This window comes from Amblyomma americanum, chromosome 9, assembly GCF_052857255.1.
Source record: "Amblyomma americanum isolate KBUSLIRL-KWMA chromosome 9, ASM5285725v1, whole genome shotgun sequence".
Classification (NCBI taxonomy): domain Eukaryota; kingdom Metazoa; phylum Arthropoda; class Arachnida; order Ixodida; family Ixodidae; genus Amblyomma; species Amblyomma americanum.
The window spans coordinates 151,088,896-151,109,206 of NC_135505.1; the positions used below are offsets into that span (position 1 = coordinate 151,088,896).

Genomic DNA, 20,311 nt, shown 5'->3' on the forward strand with positions numbered 1-20,311 from the left:
AAACGAATTATATCACGCAAGGGCCACTGCCGTTTCTGGAAACTTCAGCAGGCCTGTTCAGCGGCATGCAGTAGGAACCCCGGCCGGTGTGTGGCGCCATATCGCCTTCTCTTCCTCTCCGCTCAGCCATGCATGCATAAGCACGCGGATTTGAACCGAGGTATACGCCCTGCCATCATATGCTATAGAAAAAAAAAGCGGCGTGGAAAAGGCCTGCGGAATGGGATGGGTTTGTTGGGAACGTCACATGCGCGAACGGTACCTTTGCAATGGCAAGTGACTTTCAGCCTACAGATTCTCGTAGGCAATCAAACTGTGCCCGACTACTGCACGAGACTCATTCAGAAGCACAGACGTGTGGAACCCCAATTCTGGGCCACAGTCTGTGTAACCACATAGCGTGCGAAAACGAATATTTCAGGTCACGCCGCCGCCGCTGCCGCCGCCCGCTGCCCGCCGCCGCCGCCTCCTTGGCTGCCCATGCATTACGCACCCCCAAGTACACAATTCATGGCCGCACTGCAGTCAGACATTCACTTTTTCGCACACACACGACACCAGCGCCCGCTATGGACTAACATTCCACTGGAGCCCAGCGCACCACGCGCCGCACCATCTTGGTTCCTTGCATCGCCATGGAGCTAGGTTAACGAGAATTCATTCATGGCCCGAAGTAGTTACAAAAAGCACACTAACGCAAGTCGCCAATTTGATTCATCAGTTCGATTACTATCGATGCAAGAATGCACTTAACACCAAAATTTGTTGGCCCACAGCGCCGAGGGTAACCGCGTTTTCGAAATTCTACAAACTGATATGGATATTACTTATGGTGGCTACACGCCTCTCAGTTATTAAGGATCGAGCCTAAAGGCAATAGGCAAAAAGTTAACTATTCAAATAGTTTACAAGCCTGCTAGTTACCACGTGTTAGGTGTATTCTGTTGTACTACACCGCTGACAATGCTATGCCAGAAAAAGCGCTCTTCTAACTCAAAGCAATAGGGGCAAACACTGTATATGCACTTGCCTTGCTTAGGCAAGTAGGACCATGAGGTCATCAATTCTGCCTTGCCGCTTTCATGTCTGGTAGCTCTACCTAACTGTGGGATAAATGCACACTGCTCAACCATTCAGTCATAGAACGAACGATGAAAGAGGAATAACAAAGTTGTAAAGAAAGAAAAAAGTGATCGCGGTCGAAATCTCCCAAAGGACCTCAGCCCCAAACGCGTCGATGCAGCTGCAGAGTTGTGCAGAACGACGACGGTGGGTCACGCTCCAAAACTCCGCAATATGGTCTCCGTCAGTTGGGCCTTCGTTGTGTGCACTCCGTGTAAGAGTCGAGGTCAGGCTGTTTACGACGGCAGCCTACAGAAAGCTGCAGCATATGGAATCCGAACCCTCAAGGTGATGTGGGATCCGAACCTTGGCGTACGATGTTCTAGCGTTGACCTTGCAGTTTTATTTAGACTAGGTGCTTGCCGCACCTTATTGACAAACGGATGAACAGACAAACGCTGTCCATACTGGAAACCAGGGACAAATAAACAGCGGGGAGCTAAGGAAGACATTCCTTCTGCCTACAGAAGAGATGTAGCGCACCGATGTCAGCGAAATACGACGGGAAGGCGCATCCAGCGCGCAAGAACGCACATTCAATTAAGGAGGCCCAGACATTATGCACAGCGAGGAAGGAACGGTTCTTCAGCTGCAGGTGGCGCCGCGGACGGGGCATGCGTACGGCCAGAGATCGACGCGGCGGCGGTGACAGCAACCAACGAACGTCTGGCTAAACCATCTGCCCCTCGGCGGGAGCTTCGGGCCCGTCTGCTTCGGAACTGGAAAGGCGCTCTCGCTTGGCAAAATGAACCTCACGTGGACCCCGCATCGCATTGATCTTCGTTCGACCATACATGATTCTGCAGAAGCAATAAAAGAACTAAAGAAAAATGACGTGGCAATATTTATATAGACTTTCATAGAGCCTTTGACAATGTTCCACTGAATAATAAACTTCTCAAAAAATTAGGTTCTGTAATAAAAAAAACGATAAACTATATACCCACATGAACTGCGGCTTGCATTAAACACTGTCGCCATTCAGTGGCTTTATATAGTTCTTCCTTCTCATTTCGTGTTGATTCCGGCGTTATCCAGGGACCCATACTTAATCCGCTTAATCATAGCAATTTCAGCAGCGGGAAAAAATGAGGGCAACTAAAAATACCGAAACGGCCGCTTCTGTTCTGAATTTTTATTAATGACATTATCGCCAGTATCTCGGTTTCAATCAGACAGTATATCTGACGATTGAAAATACTAGTACTCCTCGGTACCAAGTTAGGTTAAATAATGGTATTACAGAGAATATTTTGGTGACAATTCGGAAATGTGTGTTAATTATGAAGAAAACAGTGGTATGCGTATAAGCCAGTAAAAGAAACCTATACTTTTTTAAACCATTCAGTAAAACGAGCTCTTGGGCGAGTTGGTTATTGTCTTAGGCATAGTAACAGCGCAAAAAAAAAAAACACACAGGAAAGAAGTAGAGCGTAAACCACCCGCCCGGGTGGCTCGATCATCAGTGGTTACTGATCCGGAGTACTCCGGTTCGAACCCGACCGCAGCGGCCGCGTTTCGATGAAGGCGAAACGATAAGGCGCCCGTGTGCTGTGCGATGTCAGTGCACGTTAAAGATCCCCAGGTGGTCGAAATCATCCCGGAGCCCTCCACTGCGGCACCTCTTTCTTCATTTCTTCTTTCACTCCCTTTTTATCCCTTCCCTTGCGGCGCGGCTCAGGTGTCTGCCGATATGTGACTCAGATACTGCGCCATTTCCTTTCCCCAACATCCAGTTTTCATTCTTAAATTTTTTTGTTAAACCAGAGCTAAAAATAATTTTTCTCTCTGAAGTAACCAGCAATAATTTCCTATATGCCTTTAGGCCTGTAACCCATCTGGACAGAGCACATGAATACTCTTGCAGTTAACTCTATGCAAACCACCATTCATTCCTTCAGGGCGCCATGAAGTCATTTGCGCCGTGTTAGAATACGCCGCCGCAACCCGAGATCCCTTCACCGAAACTAATACTGTCAAATCAGAGTCTAAAACAATGTGGTGCGCCTTATTTGCAACATGGCTGTAGATCAGTCACTCATATCAATAATTGCAGTCACTGATAATGACAATCTTCGTTCAACAATTCAAAAGCCGATACAGTATTAATACGCGCATCATTACGGCGTTCTCTCATGGATATAACACAAGACAAAGGCACGAATTGACAGTTTTACCAATCGACACATGACATAACTCCTTAATTTCCTAGAACAATTGCAGAATTGGACGATCTTATTAGTGATATTCTGACACAAAGTTCGCTGCAAATGTATGAATACAATATCCCTGCATCTTGGTATTGCGCTTGTATTTTTGCATCATGTCTTCATTAGAGAGTTTTTGTATAGCGGGCTTTGCCTGATTGCGTGCTTAGCGAAATAACAGGTCGACAGTGCGCATGCGCAGAACGCTGACTGGGAAATAGCGTTAGTGTACGCATGTAATCTTCCGAAGTTAGCGTTGCGGATTCTGCACACTGCATCACAATACGGCGGCGTCCTTCCAAGCGACAGCCGTCCGCCTCAGCCGAATAAGCAGTCGTTGCTGTTCAGGTCGGCAAGTTTGCTTGCAATTACTGGCGTTGTTGCCTTTCCCTATAAGCGAGCTTGCTTTGAGGACAAAGTGCAAGGCGTAATCCACTCCACTATTTGAAATACACTATAGATACTGGCTCGCCCAGGGCTGATGGGCCTTCGATCCCTGCAACCGTCCGCAACTGCTCAGAACCTGCAGCATACAACTCGACTCAACTGCAACTCAACTCTAACAGAAATAGAATTCAAGCTTTGTCGCGGTGTTTCGTGTATTTCAATAATTTAACACGGCAGTTTATAGTAAATTTACAAAAGCATTTCGAGCACTGCATGTCCTCTGATGGAAAGTATTTTTGTTCGAGCGGTCTGTACTGAGCATTTTGAAAACTATAGACGGCACCACTATGTTTGCGCTTGTTATTTCACACAGCTTTAATCGCCGAGGCATTGCTTGGGCATTTTGCTGGTGGAAATAAGCGTTAACTGTATTAACTGGCTGTAAAAGGCTCTGATATATAATATTTTGGCATATTAGCAGTTGTGGCGACGATCTTACAGGGGTTTTTCGCCTCAGTGTAAAGTCGATCGCGTTTAACGTTCTCGGAACGCAATACTATAAAGCTCTATGTAGGGATATGTTGCAGTGCGGTTTTGCTACCGCAGTTTACCTCAGGTCCGCTGTCACGCTAACTAAAACTCTATTTTTAAGATTTTACTAATGATTTGGGGAAATGTCTGAATGATGTGCGTTATTTCAACATCAATTGTTCTTATGATGTGTGTATTGATCCCTCTAAAGGGATTTTTTTAATAATGATCTTAGTGTTTGTAAATAAATAAGTGAACGTAAAACTGTAAACTTTGAAAATTGGCGTTATAAAAGCGGCTTCAGACAAACTAACGATCATGTTCGTCTTTTGGCTCGATACACTTTGAAATTTATTGGTGCAATGAAAGTTAATAAAGCTTCACTATCGCTCTTACGGGTCACTCAGAATCAGAGGTATTCGTGCATCCGGAAAACGAGCCCACACCACTGCGCATAACTTCTCGAAAGCACTGATTTTCGGACATGTCATTGTGTTTTCCATAAATTTGGTTACAGCTAATAACAGACGTTTGTAAAGCATCTGATATATCGTTAAAAGAACGGAGATTGGCCTCTAGATGTCTTGCTTTTTTTGAGCCGCCTTTGTGTGAGGCTTGGCAACAGCTACTTTGGATTTATTTTGTGCAAAAAGTGTTCTATCAAGTTAATAAGCTTATAAAGCAACGCGAGAGAGTAAAACCGACAACTCCCCTTAGCTCATCGATGTAATCATTCTAATGCACTATCACTTACTAGGTTTAAAGCTGAATATAACGCTTCACCAGACCGCGAACGGGCGTATACAAACGAGGACGCTCACATCACAAGCGCAAACGTCAAACTGCTCCTTTATCGACGCTATGGCATGTATATGTGCGCCTTTCTTCATGACGTCACTCTCCAAAATGTCAGCAGACTCATTTCTATTCACACGCTGTACTGTTAGCGGCCTAGTTAGTACTGACAGGCCCGCGCACTATCCCCTTCGTACAGCAGCTCCTACCACTACCACAGGCAGCCACAGCTCTTCGAAGTGTCTCTGCTAACTTGTCGGCTGAGGCGCACCACTTTCTAAAGCGGCGGTTCTTTCTGCGGTGTTGTGTTCCGCGCAAGCCCGGTCGCGAAACCGGCTCCAAGAGGACCGGAGGGCACCGAAGTAGAGGCGAGGGGTTTCCCCGCAGTTTTTATAAGACCGGGGCGACGCACGCCTGGCGGCAGGCAGCCCGAGTTGCGACACAGTTTGAAAGAAAGGTGCGAGCACAATGCTGCCCCTTTATAGGCGGCCGAAGTATTATGGAATACCCGCGGCTCAAAGGACGCGAGGGTCCCGGGGAGGGAGGGCGTTCGGGGTGGGTCCACAAAGGGCGCGCCGGCTGCTCCAACGGCCGCGCCGAACATCTGCCGCCGCGTTCGTTACTCAGGCCGCCGCTTGCAGAGGTGGGGGCAGCGGGAGAGAGGCAGATGCTGGTGGCGCGACGGCGTCAACTCAACTTGTGTTCTTTTGTATCGAGCAACTAATAGATCCTCGCCGAAAGGAGACCTCATCGGGCAGTTGGCTACTGCGTGCACTTTCTTGCTCGTGCAACTGGTTAGGAGACCATCATTCGACACAAACAGCTTCCTAGAAAAGCTGTGATTACGGGCATAAGCGTATATTTGTCGTTGTGCACGTATGCTTAGAATGCCATTAACTTCCACAACAGCGCAGTGCAAAAAGAGCAGATTCAGTGGGCCAGTTTCACGACGCTGTCAAACGAGGCCTGCGGTGACTCAGCGTGTGCTGTGGAAACATCTCCGACTGTTCTGAAGTCAACCTGGATTTTGTTCGTCCTGATTCATGCAGATTTCCACGGCAGTGATGAGGAGCGCCAATTAAAGGGCAGAGGTGAGGCCTGCCTGCCCCAACCTGACAATTAACATCGAAAGGGCGAAGCACAAGATGCGAATAATCAGTCGCTCCTCGATTAGCCGTACACGATTCTTGGCTGCAGAGGAAACTACTCAAATACGGTGTCTTCGAAGCCCCGGGTGCAGTCGAGAACCCCGACCCGCCATGCTCCCGAGATCAGATCTTCGGTGCAGATTATCGAGAGGTCAGACGAGCCTCAATGTGCCTCTTTCGGAGCCTTGCCGAGTGCGCTGAAATCAAGTTTGAACGTCCATGCGAGGTTCCATCCCACTGACCTCCCTGTGACTACTAATGAGCCCAGAGGCGTGGTCTGTAGGGTTTGGAATTTTGGTTTAAGCCCAAAAAATTATGGCGAGTTTCATTTTAGGCGGTTTTAGCCAAAAAGGGTCCTCGACATCCACTGCTCAGCTGACTGGCTATCGAGTAGGAGTTGCAAGTACAGAAGCGTGATGAGGCGTTGTACCCGTTTTGAGGGGCTGCTCGGCTACCTTGACGCCTCTGCAGAATGAGAGGCTCCACGTCGTCGCCAAGCGTTCGTCTGCTGTTGACTGTCACCACCCGCTTTGGTCATTTCTCCACCTCGTCATATTCCGGCTACCACGACGGTCAGCGGCAGTACCATCGCTGCCAACACGGAGACCACATGATCCTCTTGCTCAAACTAGCGCAACTCAGCGATAACATTCGGTAACCCACCTTTTAGAAATCCACTTACACTTGCGTTTTTGTCAAACTGTTTCATATCGTATGACTTCCGTCGCTAGATGTATTGGTGACGGCATTTCTTTCTGCACGCACGCTATACGTGCTTTGTCAGTAATTAACGGCCGTTTGTGCGCAATAAATTGTTAAATTAATGCTCTAGCTGACTAAAAAAGCACAGAAACTGACTTTTTAGCGCTCAGGAATGCCGCATTACAGTACCGGGAGAAAAAAAAAATAATTGACTCCTTAGGAAGTAATAATCCCCCCTTCCCTCAAAGAAAAGCAAAAAAACCTCCAGAGGCACTTCATGCAGGCTGCTTAGTGTGGAAATACGACATCATTGCAAGCGCTGTCGCGATTCCTTGGCGTTTCAGTATTTGCGCGGACGACCACGTTTCACTTCGGGTGGTGCCAATGTCGAAGCTGTACACGTTGGTAGTTAACGGTTCATTGGACGAGCCACACACAACACAATGAAATCCAGCGATGATGTGTGACACCCCCCCGCGTGCGCGTATGACACCACCCGGAACGCTGCGGCGAGCAGTTGCATCAAATTTTGATACGAAAGTCTGGTAAGGCATACAATGAAGGTGCATATGTCGTCCGTTCGAACGCCTTTCGCAAGCTAGCTAACGAGAAATCGTATTACACCACCCGGAATGCTGTACGACAAACGGTTGTGTCACAGTTTAGGTATGAGAATATTGGGGAAACTGGCGCCACCTGGAGGTCGGCCAGTGGCGGGTACATATAAACGAAAGACATTTATAGGACTGTCTGAAGTGACGGTGCTCGGCTTGGTGTGTGTTATACGGCCGATTGATGACGTCACCCTGTTTTTTTTAGTTGGGATTTTCTATACCATCTGTGAGTACACACACACGCGCCGCCGGCTTTTCTCGTAATGGGATTAGTAATGCTCTTTCGCATTAAAAAAAGTCTATAGTTGTGTGCCGAAATAAGCGCCGAAAAAAGCGCGCCGAATTTCATTTATGGGAGTTTAACGGCCCAAAGCGACTCAGGCTATGAGGGACGCCGTAGTGAAGGGCTCCGGAAATTTCGACCACCTGGGGTTCTTTTACGTGCACTGACATCGCACAGCACAGGGGCCTCCAGAATTTCGCCTCCATCGAAATTCGACCGTCGCGGCCGGGATCGAACCCGCGTCTTTCGGGCCGGCAGCCGAGCGCCGTAACCACTCAGCCACCGCGGCGGCTCCGCCGAATTTTCAGAAAAGAAAAACCGAAATGTCTGCGTGCTTGTAACCATCTGCAAAGGAAATTTAAGTCCGGATGCTAAGCGAATTTTACGATTCTGGCCCATCCCAGTGATGATATAGCGTTGTGGCTGCTAGAAGGTGTTCAAAAGGCAGTGGGTGCCGCATTAGCGGGAATTAGGGTCAAACGCTTCTAGTTCCCTTGGCTGCCACCACGTGGCACATGGGTGCGAGCATAACAAAAACGAAAAAAAAAAGCCCGTCGACGACATCCGTGACAAAAGTGGCTGCCATGGAAGCGCCTCTAGGCTTATTGCCACTGCAGCTGTGCGCTGTCCCGAATTCCAAGTAATGTATGGGGACGATTAATCCATACCCTGGGCTCCTAGAGGAGCTGAGAAGCAGTTAATGCGCTCGTTCTCGTCTTTTGACTTTTTTTTCTTCAGGACATCTGCTTTCGCTGACTTCAACCACAATGGGCTGAAGAAAACGGCTAAAAAGTAAAGTGTAGTTCGCAAAACAATACCTTTATACGTGCGGTTTGAGGCTTGTCCGGAAAGTAAGAACAACCCGCGCGCGCCACTCGGTGAGTTACCAAGCTATAGTCGTAAGGATGGGAGCACTGCCATGTATACGTTGAACCTTCATCTTCCCTCCCAGCCCGGTTTACAGTGCTCCGCCAGCACATACATGGCTGAGCTCTATATACATGCAAGCAAGAAGCGGACCGCCAGCAGCCATTCACCTCAACCTGGGTGCTGAAGTCATCCTTATGGGATCACGATCTCAAAATTCACACACTTATGCCGATGCGGTATCGATACTACATGGAGGCGAAGAACCGGATGACTTTCTAATAAATACAGATGTCAAATGGAAGAAATCGGTAGTGAGACAACCTTGAAACAGAAAGAGCGATGCTCAGAAAATGTTCACTGGCAAAAGAAAATGCTGGATAAGCCGACGTTGGAGCTAGAACGGCTAAATCGAAGACAAAAAGGGAAAACTTTTTGAGAATTCCAAAGGGAAAGAAAGCACGAAGTGTTACCGGCAAATATTTGACACCGCTGATGACGTTTGCTGTTGCTTCAAGCAATACAGGGAAACGATAGAACGTATTCTTACCCTCCAACCCTGAGTGCACGATACCGCCGCAGGAATCCGCGAAGCACCAGGGTTCTAAAATAGCCAGGATATGCTCAATTTTCAATAAGTAGAAGCACGTCTAGAGAATTGGTGGAGAAGGTCAAGAGAGTGGTTTAGTGATCGGAAGAAAATTAGCAGTTAATTCGAAGATACTGAGCACGCTAGGAATTAACGGTTAGGTGACACTTGTCACCACCCCGATACAAAGGGGAGGGTAATAGTCATCTATCTATGCTACTTGCTCCAGCAGCGACAGCGCTCGGGATAGTTGATCATGCATTACGTGGTCGTAAAAGCGCTCAAATACACCTGCGTCAGTGCGCCATCCGTAGTTTTATCAGAAAAAGAAGTGGCGTACCTCTCAAGAAAAGAAAAAAAGAAAACGGATGAATGTGTGAGCTATGTGCCTGGTTATCCGTTTCAAGCGCATGTCAGTTGTTAAATTTGTTCACACAGCATAAATCCTTGTCACCTTCACATGCCTTCCACCTGTTGATTGTATTCGGTTTTTTGTTATTCATGGCATTGTATGTGTTATTCACGTGTCTTAGCGTTTTTATGGTTCTTTACACCATGGCTTGTCATCTGTTGAGTTTTATCTTGTTTTATCTTCACCCCTTACGGTTTTATCGATTTTATCGGCCATTTACTCCTCTTTGACGTTGACTGCCTCTGATTGTATCTGCTACTTCCTTCCTATATATATTGTTCACTTTCCGCTCAATAAAATCAGTTGTAAGTCAGCGCTCGTGTCGTCGGTTCTTCCCTTGGTCCCTGTCCTGTGTGCGCTGTTTTTTCTAGAATGACTACCTACCAACTCGCCCAGTCTTCCACATTGTCAAAAGACGAATACACATAAAGGCAGACACACAGTACGGGCTACGGACAAGCATGCGTCTTGGTCTTCTGAGCGCTTTTACGACTCTATAGGACTTGTTTCCATTTCTTCTTCCACACGGTGCAGCGGCTGCAGCAGCGCGTTGCTCGGCCGACTGTTGGTTCGGGCTCCATCGAGCTGTTCACCAGCGGCTGAGGCAAGGGCGAGCGGGGTTCCTTTGAGCTGCTTCACACCGGAGGACAACTGCACACACATTCTCCTCCTCCTCAATCTTACGACGGCGCGGTGCAGTGGACGCGAAAGAAAGCAGACCGTATAAACGGCCGCACTGACAGGCGCCACGTGCCACGGAGGCGCGTGGCACACACGCGACCTCGAAGCCCCCCGAATGTTGCTCGACTAAACAGGGGGGGCTGTTTAGTGCAAACGGAAGCCTTTTGAGTTGGACCCGCCTGCGCGAGCCCGGTTTCCAGCTTTGTGCGTGGCCGGAAAGAGGAGCCCGCAAGATCGGATCTCGGGAGGAGGCCCGGTGTGCGCAACAGCTGCGTCAAGAGCTCGATCGCCCCCGCAGAAGGTCCCCCCGTCTTTTCAGGCGTTCTTCCGGCACGCGCCGCCAAGGGGGCAGCTGTCGCCCGGCCACGGTGCACACGAGGCGTGGGGGGAGGCTGGGGGTCGGAGGAGACACGTGCCGGCTGGCATCTCGGCAACCTCCTCGCGAAGGAAGCGGGCGCGGAAACGTGCCACGCGCCGTCGCGTGCCAGCTGCGCGTCCCGTGGTGGTGGACCATCTGGCAGTGGGGCCGGAGAGGACCTCCTCCCCCCCTCTCTCAATTTCTCTCTCGCCCTACCGTACAAAAAGCGACGCGGCATCGAGCCGCGGTTCACATCGCTCCCGCCAGTTGCTCACCGCAGGCGTTGCGATGCGCGTCCACGGTTGAAAGCCGGTGCCCCTCTGGATTGCACTTCGGCCGGATTTTCATCTCCAGTCCACCGATCGACTCGTCAGCTGCGGGCCGCCACAATGGGACGCGGAGGCATTGACATTTCGGTGAGTTCTGTGCTCCTGAAGCACGTAGCACATCAAGCCGAGTCTGCGCGTTTGTCTGCCGCTTACCATCGCTTTGACTTTTCGACGCATCGTGAGTTCTCCTGCGAAATTAGTACATCTGTCCATTTCAATCGGAAGTGCCACTTTCGTGTTCACGCTTACGTTCCGCATGACAGTGTTTGTTACGCGGTTTCCGAGGGCGCCGATGCATGGCAAACGACGATGCCAGTACTTTGAAGGACGGGAAGAACACAGCGTTATGTTACTGGGAACAAAACTGCTGAACTGCCGGCGGATTCTTTAGCAACGACAAGTCCAGAGGGAACACGAAGCTGAGGACAAGACTTTGAGAGTGTTTCTTCCAGATCAACATCAGTCACCATATCTCTCGGCACAAAGCTCAACCTGTGGCAGGAAAGGGATGCTGTGTCTACCTGTTATAGTATATGAGTGTGTTGAGCCGGACGAACAAATTACGAAAGGGAGAGCGAGCGCGTGTGCGATTTTTTTTTTGTTCAAAAGCGCACGTCACGACAGCATTTGAAAGCGCACCCCGCTCTGCGCCTGTTCTGCGTGTCTAGCTGTTGGCGCCGACTGAAAGCCGTTAGGCGGAAAGGGGACCTCGGGTTCTACGAACAGCGGAGACGGCACGAAAGGCGGTTACGGGGAATGGAGTGCAAGAAAAATTGTGACAGGGAACATGCGCAATGAAAGGTGCTCTTTGATTTTGGCGGTACTGTTTTCGCAATAAGACCGAAATAATGTCAGCTCTATGAACACCATCGAGGCACACGAGAGCGCTTGCAGTTTTCTTTCTAATGTAAATTGTAAAACAATAAATTATTTATACTAATGCCCGCACTCTCAAGTGGCAGCAGCGCACATTTACGAAGGCTCTTGCTAGACGAGTGCGGAAAATAGCCGGTAAATTATTTATTTACTTTCATTTGGCATGCATTGTTACACATAACATTTCACGCTGTATACTGAAATTTTCATGTGTTTGTGTAGGCATTACCAAGTGCTGCTTAGCTATGTTGACTATGTTTATACGTACTGCAGTCCTTTCGCGAATCAATATTTGTTTACATCCGCGTACACCAGCGTCCATCGAGGGACTTGTACGAATGTAAATGAACAGACACCACAGCCTCATGTAGCAAAACAACTCACGCGGGCGTCACCTAATGCGAAGTGTTCTGTGTTCGCAGGCGAGCGGGAGAAGTGACAGCGTCGTCCGCAAGCTCAACCTCGACACGTCGCTGGACAACTTCGATCTCTTCCACAAGAGCGTGCTTCCCTACCAGGTCTCAAAAGTGTCGCCGCAACCCTCACCTCGGATCGGCGGCGCGCCCTCACCGACATCCGCCAAGGACGACTGGCTGACCCATTCAATCGAGCAGGTCTGCCGCAAGACCCTGTACAAGAATGTGCAGTACAGGACGGTCAACATGTCATCAGATGCGGATCGCGAGAAGGACGTCTGTCATTTGCCGAAGGACAAACTTCCAGAAAAGCCCAAGATAGATGTGCCTCTCCCAGTGGAAGCCGCCAGGAAGGCCTCGCCGCTGCCCGGAGTAGTGACTCCAAACAACAAGGTGGACAACCTGAAGACTCCGGAAAATGCCAAGGTGCCACATCGGACACCCAAGACCAGCACGCCCAAAGGGGCGTCCTCGTTCATCAAGCGGTGCCGCAGAGGCAGCTCGTTCCGCCTGCTGCGTTCTTCGGAGAAAAAGAACGTCCGCTTCGCTTCCTCGGAGGACCTGACCCCTGAAGAGCGTCGCTCGCCCCCCGACGGTGGAGCTGCTCCGCAAGTGGAATGTTCGAGAGCCAAGGCGGAAGAAGCTCTCGAAAGCATGTACGCCACTGTGAGTCCCATTGTTCCGACCGAGATTCGGGATGTCTGCCGGAGGCTTCCCTTTGCCGACGAGGAAGAGCCGACAGAAAAGAACGGTCAAGCTGCGGGGACCCCGGAATGCTCCTTCGTCAACCCCGCTGCCCTCCCCGAGGGCAGCCCTCTGGGACACTACCTGCAGTGGATAGTTGAACAGTAAGTGCCCCCTATCGCCCACAATTCCTGTACTGTGTCCTCATGACGTGTTCAGATACATTGTGCCCTCATGTGGCTTTTTACCCAAACTCTAACTAGTCTTTTCCGCCGTTTCAGGTCGGGGCTCAGTTCTGTTCCCAGCGTTCAGCAGTGGCTCAAGGCAGTGCGCCTCTCCGTGGAGAACGAGTGTCTCAGCGCTCTACAGAGCAAGTCCCTGACCAAAGACCCCGCTCTCGCCTCTGTCCTTGCGGTTGGCGACGCGCACGGTAAGTTGAACCCACATTCGGTGTTGTGACAACGGCGTATACGTTCGAAAAAAGATGAGTAGCCATGCAGCCTAAGGAAGCATAGAACTGTATCAGTGCGGATCACCTGTTCAGCAACTTCGCGCGCCTGAAAACAACCTGTTTCCGCCTACGACGATGTAGCAAGTTGTGTTCGATAATCCGGGTTTGGTGTTCAGAAGCACGTTATATACGCCATGCCATATGAGAGGAAACGCCTATTCTGAAGGGCTGGTCGATTTCCTTACAGACGCCATCACATCCCTGCAAGACCGCGTTGACTCAATCATGGCGACCGTGACGCACGTTACCAGGAGGCTGGAGCAGGGCCACTGGCTCAAGTTCTGCAGCAGCACTTCCGGCCTGAGCTCGGAGGTGAATGACCTGCTGCGAGACTACAAGCCGGTCATCCACGGATCGTCGCCTTACTCGCGGAAGGTGGAAAGCCACCTCTATAGGGTGCTCCAGAGCCTTCGCGAGATCGGAGCGAGGCCCAACCGCAAGCCAGGCGGCACGGTCGAGCTGGAGTCAATCAGATCGCTGATGGCGGACATACGGAACACCGTGCAAACGCTCAGCAACTCCCTCATCTTGAAAGACCTTGAGGTGAGTCCATTTCAATGTTCGGAAACGTTGACGTAAATAGCTTTACAGCATTATAGTGAAATTGAAGTTTACCGACGGAACGAAGCACCGGCCTATAGACGCAATGGCTCGATTAGGGAACAGTCAAGACCTTTCCGAATGGTGAGATTGCGAGAGAGAGAGAGAGAGAGGTCTGGGCATGCTTGTACGCATTAGGAAACCTGTGGGTCGATGGGAGCACTGATTTGAACCCAGTACCTCCAGTTTGCGGGGCCATCACTGCGGCTAATCGAGCAGCAGTTACGAGTCCCCAAGTGAATCGCATTGAGTAGTCAGACGGTGAAGGCATGCATCAGCTTGTTCATTTGTGCCGAATGACGCCACACGCACGCACGGACCTTCGTGCCATGCCGTCCCAAGACAGGGAACAAAAAAATTGTAGCAGCTCTTAACTGGAGACGCTGTGTCGCAGTACGAGGAAAGATGCATTGTAGCTGTCTGTTTTTTCCCTTGCAATGGACGTGTTCGCTTACCGGGACCCATATTGTGTCGCAGAAAATCGTCAAGATCAGCCAACAGAACCCGACGCTGGGCTGCGCCCGGCGAGCGGTGGCCGCTCTGAGCAGCCTTGGCGAGACCAGTCCCGATACCTGCGACCTCATTGCTCGCGTCGGAGGCGTGAGTGCCATCCTGGCAGTCGCCCAGGACCCCAACCTTCGGCAAGTCAAGTGCGCCGCCGTGAGGGCCCTGACCGTCGTCTGCTGCCACTCGGTCGCCATCCGGCAGCTGGAGCAGGCGGGCGGCATCGAGTGCATCGAGAAGACCCTTTGCGACGCGAGCGCCACCCAGCAGGAGAGGTGCGAGGCCGTCGGCCTGCTGGCCCAAATCACGGCGCCCTGGGTGGACTGCACCGGGGGCACGCTGAGGCGCATGACGGCGAACATGGACTCCCTCGTCTCGTCCCTGACCGAGATGATGGAGCGAGCCCAGAGCGGAGACGTGTTCCTGCTGTCGGCGGCTGCGCTCGCCAACCTGTCCTTCCTGGACCGGGTGGCTCTCGAGTGCATCCACAAGCACAAGTCGGTGCGGGCTCTCATGCTGGCGGCCAGGCAGAAGGACCTGGCGGGCTCCATCTTCGCCAAGGATCAGGTGCGTGTTTCATGCCTGATCAGCTTCTGTGCACACCCGCGGTGAATCACGCGAACAAACGGCGCTCATCGCTTTGCGACCAAGTGGAGCGGCGAAATGCAAGCACTTTCCGCGCATGTTCTCGTCGCCCCACATTGTCCTATGCAGCTGCATTGCAGCCCTTTATTCGATGCTGCGATGAGTATTATTATACACTAGCGAACATATCTCCGTCTGCTGTGTGACTCACCAATCTAAAGAAAAACACAAAATTTTCGCTGAATCATCTCTCATCACAAACCGTGCGTGACACAAGTTCTGCAGCAGGACAAGAAAATGTGTAGGCTACGTAATTATTAGTCTGCAGCAAACACTTTAATCAAGCCTGCGCGTCGTGTAGCTGACAGCGATGAACGCATGTAGCCGACGGTTAGTACTCATCATACACAGTCACAAACACACATGGACGAAAGAATCTAACCCGGTGCGTCGTTTTCCTCTACCTGACACAACAGGTGGCGACGATCCTGGCGAACGCGTCTGCCAGCAAGTACTGCCACGCCGACATAATCGAGTCGGGCGCGCTGACTCAGCTCATCTGCTACCTGCAAGTGCGCCCTTCCAGCCTGCACAGCAGCGGGGAAGTGGACGCCTGCGAACGCGTCCTCCAAAAGTCAGCCATCGCCCTCGCCCGCCTGTGTTCCTGCCCGAGCACAGCAGGCGCAGTCCTGGAGATGCAAGGTGCGTTTCCACCTTCTCCGGCGCCACTGCTGAATGATTAGGGAAAATATATTTCACGCTCGGCTTCAAGAGCGCCCAACGGCATCGACATCGTTAGATTAGGATACCCTTTAAGGTCAATTCTGTCGACTCTTTTTTTTTTCCTTTTGTAGGAACGCGTTGCATGTTAACACTTGCTAAAGAACGCTTGGAACTAACACTCCCCGACAGAGGCAGTTATTGGTGAAAATGTATCGGACCACGAGTCGCAGAAAGGCAGCATGCCCGAAAAGTCTGTCTATCAGACAATTAGCGGTAACAAACGATGTCGCCAGTTTCCGCGCGTTATTTCAGCGAGCGAAGGTTCGTGCCGTCAATATGAACGCGTCCATTCCTTCACAGGGGTACAGAGGCTCGTCCGACTGTGCAAGGAGCCCAAGGAACGGAACAGCAGCAACTCCGTCCTCGTGGCCTGCTTGGCTGCGCTGCGCAAGATCGCCTCCTCGTCTGGCAGCACGGACCTCGGCCACCTCGGCGCCACAGAACTTGTGAAGAACGAGCTCTGGGACTCCTTTCAGCAGTACTCCATCACCCACGAGAGTTACGTTTGAGACATATATGAGAGAGTCGGTGTATTTACTTGTACATATAGATTGTTACTGTTATGTGGGGACACATCGAGAAGCCGTTTGTAGAGAGTTATGTATACGTAAAACTGACACCAAAGTGTGAAAAATGAAAGACCTACGTGTTCTAAGTCACCGCAAGCCTGTCTCTTCGACATAGGGTCTGTCGAAAACATGGCAAGTCAGAACGTGATAGTCAGCATGTCTTGAATTTTATTGCAGAATTATCTATTGCGGATAATCGGTGCATATGCAGTCTGCCCGTTCGCACCTGCTTTATGGATGAGTAGGCTAGTTCTGAGTTGGTCTGTATAGTAAGCAGTGCTGTCCCCCTGTGGTGCAACAAATCTAGTCAAACTCCTAGTCTTTCACATGGTGTAGATTACAGCAAACTCGTTACTATATATTCTTACGACTGTGTAAATATTCTGCTGTCGAATAATGTAGTACTTTGAGTAGTACTGTTGTTCATGCATATCATGGTTTTGCCATTGTCCTCTGTGTTTGTTCTCGCTTATGTACTGTAATTGTGCGCTGCATTCTCAAGTACAGCTTGTGACCAAAGACTTGCGTCCATTGCAGTTATACTTTCCCTGTGAGTTTTCCTGTAGCCAATTTTCTTCGTGCGTTCCAAAATAAACTGCCTGGATATTAAACGCTGTATTTGTGCGAATAAACTGTTTATTCCAAACTCAGTGAAGCTTGGGTTGGATGACGTACGCGTCACTGTATTGAAAGATGGCAAGTCGCTGAAAGTGCCCGACACCTCACCAAGGCTTAAAGACAGCGAAGATTCACACCCACCAAGAAGTTACATCTTCAACAAAGAGGAATGTAAAACCTAACAACTGCAGTAAAACCTCGTTAATTCTAGGACATTAGGACGGCGAGATATTCGAATTAGCCGGGTTTTTGAATTAGCACAGGAAACAAATGGGAGCATGGCGAAAAATTTCATTGCGGGAACGAACTACTTTTGTTGACCTAACCTTTCGACTACAGTACACTTCCTCGTAAAGTCGACCCAAGCCAAACTCGACCCGCGAAATTTTCCCGCGAAATGGCATCTCAGCGCACTCAAAGCAATAAACGCATAACGATGGAATCGCAAGGACAGAGATCAGAAGCAAATGTAGAACAACACCAAAAAACGGCGTCCCAGCCCGCCTTCCCCACTCGCGAGCAGACCCGACTGACTAGCCGAAAACCGAACTGCAAATGGCCCAGTATAGTTTCGGACTTCGATACGCCCCTGGTAGGGTGCCTCGGTGGGTCAGGGTGGGGAAAAAGGGGTTAGCCGGCGCTCCCGACGGTCCCACTGTTCCATCAGGGAATCAATTGTAAGATAAATTTGCTGTTACTGCGCGGAGTATACCCATTTGGGACTAAACAAGTTGCAGCCAGGGGCAAAGGGTGGCGCGGGGTGGTACAAACGGTGCCCCACCCTGAAAGCGGAGACGCGGGCATCCAGGCACCTAGCCCTGGAGATTATCCGCGCCACCCTGCCGCTCATCCAAGGAAACGACCGCCGGCGCGAACGAGCAGGGTAAAGGCGCGCCATTCAAATTTTCTTTAGCTGAACCGATTTGCACACGAATTAGCACTTTTTGTTTACGCATGCAGCTCCAAGAGGGGAACCGGCACGGGACGCGTATACTGCGAAGTACTCGTCCAAAGATATGCCATAGGGCGCATTGCAATCTGCGATCCGGAGCAAAGTTTCTTGCTCCTCAAAGCGTGTTTTAAGGGGCGATTTAGATTCATATACCAAGTTCTGATTGGACCGCGACGAATATCTTGCTCCTTCGCAGATTTGGGCAGCTGCTCCAGATCGCCGTTTTGGAGTACGCTATTTAACCCGGCAAACAGATCAACTCCGCGTATGGGTGGCCCTCCACATTTCGGATGGTCGAATTTCTAAAGACAAGTCGACCTGTATGCGGCAATACAAGGTACTTAGAATTATCGATGCCGCGGTAACCTAACCCTCGTCACCCCTGCACACTACACAATGAAACAGCGCAGGCTGCCGTTGCATGCAGTCGACCTGTCGCGGGCAAGCAGCAAGAACGCCAGGTTTGCGGACATGCACTGACGCTATTCGCCGAAGATCGACCTACAGGTGGGGGCCCCGTCGCTCCGCTAGTGCGGATCGGCAGCCGCCGGGGCCCGCAGAAATATACGCGGCCGCGGTTCGCTTCCAAGTTCACGGAGAGTTTCCTGCCGAGCAAAAAGCGTCCTCTGCAATGAATGAGTGACGCACTGCTTAAAGGGCAACTGCGGCGATCTTCCTCACGCACTTGGCTGATTCATATAGCTGAAGGCTTTCTCATCACAGTACGCGACTTGATTTTTTACAGTATGCAAGAAATAATTTAAATTAGCAAAAATCTTGAACCGAGATCTAAACTCCCGCGCGGGGCCCGGAGAGCAATAACAAGGGCGGCTGGTTGGTGGTTCATCGTGTGGAAACCGCGGTGAACTATAAAACAAACAAGACGCACTATAAGGAGGACAGACGAAGCAGTCTGGAGAGCTGCTTTGCATGACGTAGGGGATGACGGCACAAGTCATGCCGCGATGCGCAAAAAGCGAATCGCTGTGACAGCACCACGTCAGATAGGCCATCGAACACCAGCTATTCTTACTCAATGACATCAGGCAGTGACGATTTGATAAGTTTTAGCGCAAGCGATGTGCCGACGACCCGCCGCGACGAACGTGGCGTGTCGTGCTACCCTCAGCTTAATTGACGGTTGCGGTCCTCAGCTTCCCTGATAGCTACACCGACGAGACAGTTTAAAAACGAAATGCATAGTGAGTGCTGTGCGAAAGAATGAAGCTACGCACCCATAGCAGAACAGAAAAGTGACCCAGAAATGCTGGGGAAATACAGGTAAAATCTCCCGGTGTTGCCGCAACGTGCACAACAGTACCCTGCCATGCATGGCCGACGAGGGCAGAACGAGTGAGCAAGTGCAGATAAAATACTACCGCAGGAAGCATATTAGCGCTCTGACACCTTGATGCAAGTAGCAGATTTCGTCAAACAACGATGCTGCGATTAAAACGGCGACCGAGCGTCACAGTTAGCCCACCATTCCTTTTCTTGAGTCGATATCGACTCAACGACGCCATTAATTACCATAAATTATTTGGTGGCTGCTCGTACCATGGGGTAATTTTAGGAAGTAAGGTTTTAATGAACTAAAGAAAGAGACATTCTATAGTCTGCTTACCCCAGGTCGCTTCCTGTTCTTTGCTGCCCCCTGGAATATCGGCGGTTCAGTAGGCGTCGAGTACGGGCACAACGTCGGCACAGCATCCGATTTCAACCACAGCCTGCTATTCGCGGCACCAAGCTCCTCCATCAGAAGCACCTTGTCTTGATAGCAGTCCCGCGTTAAGTGTCCCGAGCACACTCGCGCTTGCGAATTCGGGGACCATTTGAGGCGCCGGATAGCATGACTGCATGCACTTGTCGCGTACCTCTCGGTGGTCGCCAAATTTGCGGTTAATCACTGTCTTGCTTTTCGTTGAGTGCTACGTGCATCCCACAACACAGCACCATGCCACCACTAAGCGCAATGCCCCGTACAGTCGTCAGCACGTCTGTCTAGAGCGCTCGAAAGGGCCGCTTTCTCTGCGCGACGCAGGTAAGACTCTGTTCGAGATACCTGCACCTGAGCGTGCGCCGTTTCACTGATTACACTGCCTGCTGCTTTAGCGCCGTTTCGGTTCACATCCGCGATCGCCAACGATCACCGGTGAAGGCGCTGCAAGCCGCAATGGCGAGGTCGAGA

General features: G+C 50.6%; 1 protein-coding gene across 2 annotated transcripts in view; it reads left to right on the top strand.

Moving 5' to 3' along the window:
- Positions 1 to 17,169, top strand: part of insc (spindle orientation adaptor protein inscuteable) — a 40,995-nt gene extending 23,826 nt beyond the window's left edge. The window contains exons 1-7 of one of the 2 annotated variants that reach the window (XM_077638120.1): positions 10,766 to 11,112; positions 12,324 to 13,165; positions 13,283 to 13,431; positions 13,700 to 14,055; positions 14,590 to 15,183; positions 15,678 to 15,903; positions 16,285 to 17,169. In XM_077638120.1, the coding sequence (XP_077494246.1) occupies positions 11,086 to 11,112; positions 12,324 to 13,165; positions 13,283 to 13,431; positions 13,700 to 14,055; positions 14,590 to 15,183; positions 15,678 to 15,903; positions 16,285 to 16,493 (2,403 nt within the window). In that variant the 5' untranslated portion in view covers positions 10,766 to 11,085 and the 3' untranslated portion in view covers positions 16,494 to 17,169. Of the gene's footprint in view, positions 1 to 10,765; positions 11,113 to 12,323; positions 13,166 to 13,282; positions 13,432 to 13,699; positions 14,056 to 14,589; positions 15,184 to 15,677; positions 15,904 to 16,284 lie in introns of those variants that run through there. The other variant, XM_077638119.1, reaches the window with a different exon arrangement.
- Positions 17,170 to 20,311: the final 3,142 nt, after the last annotated feature.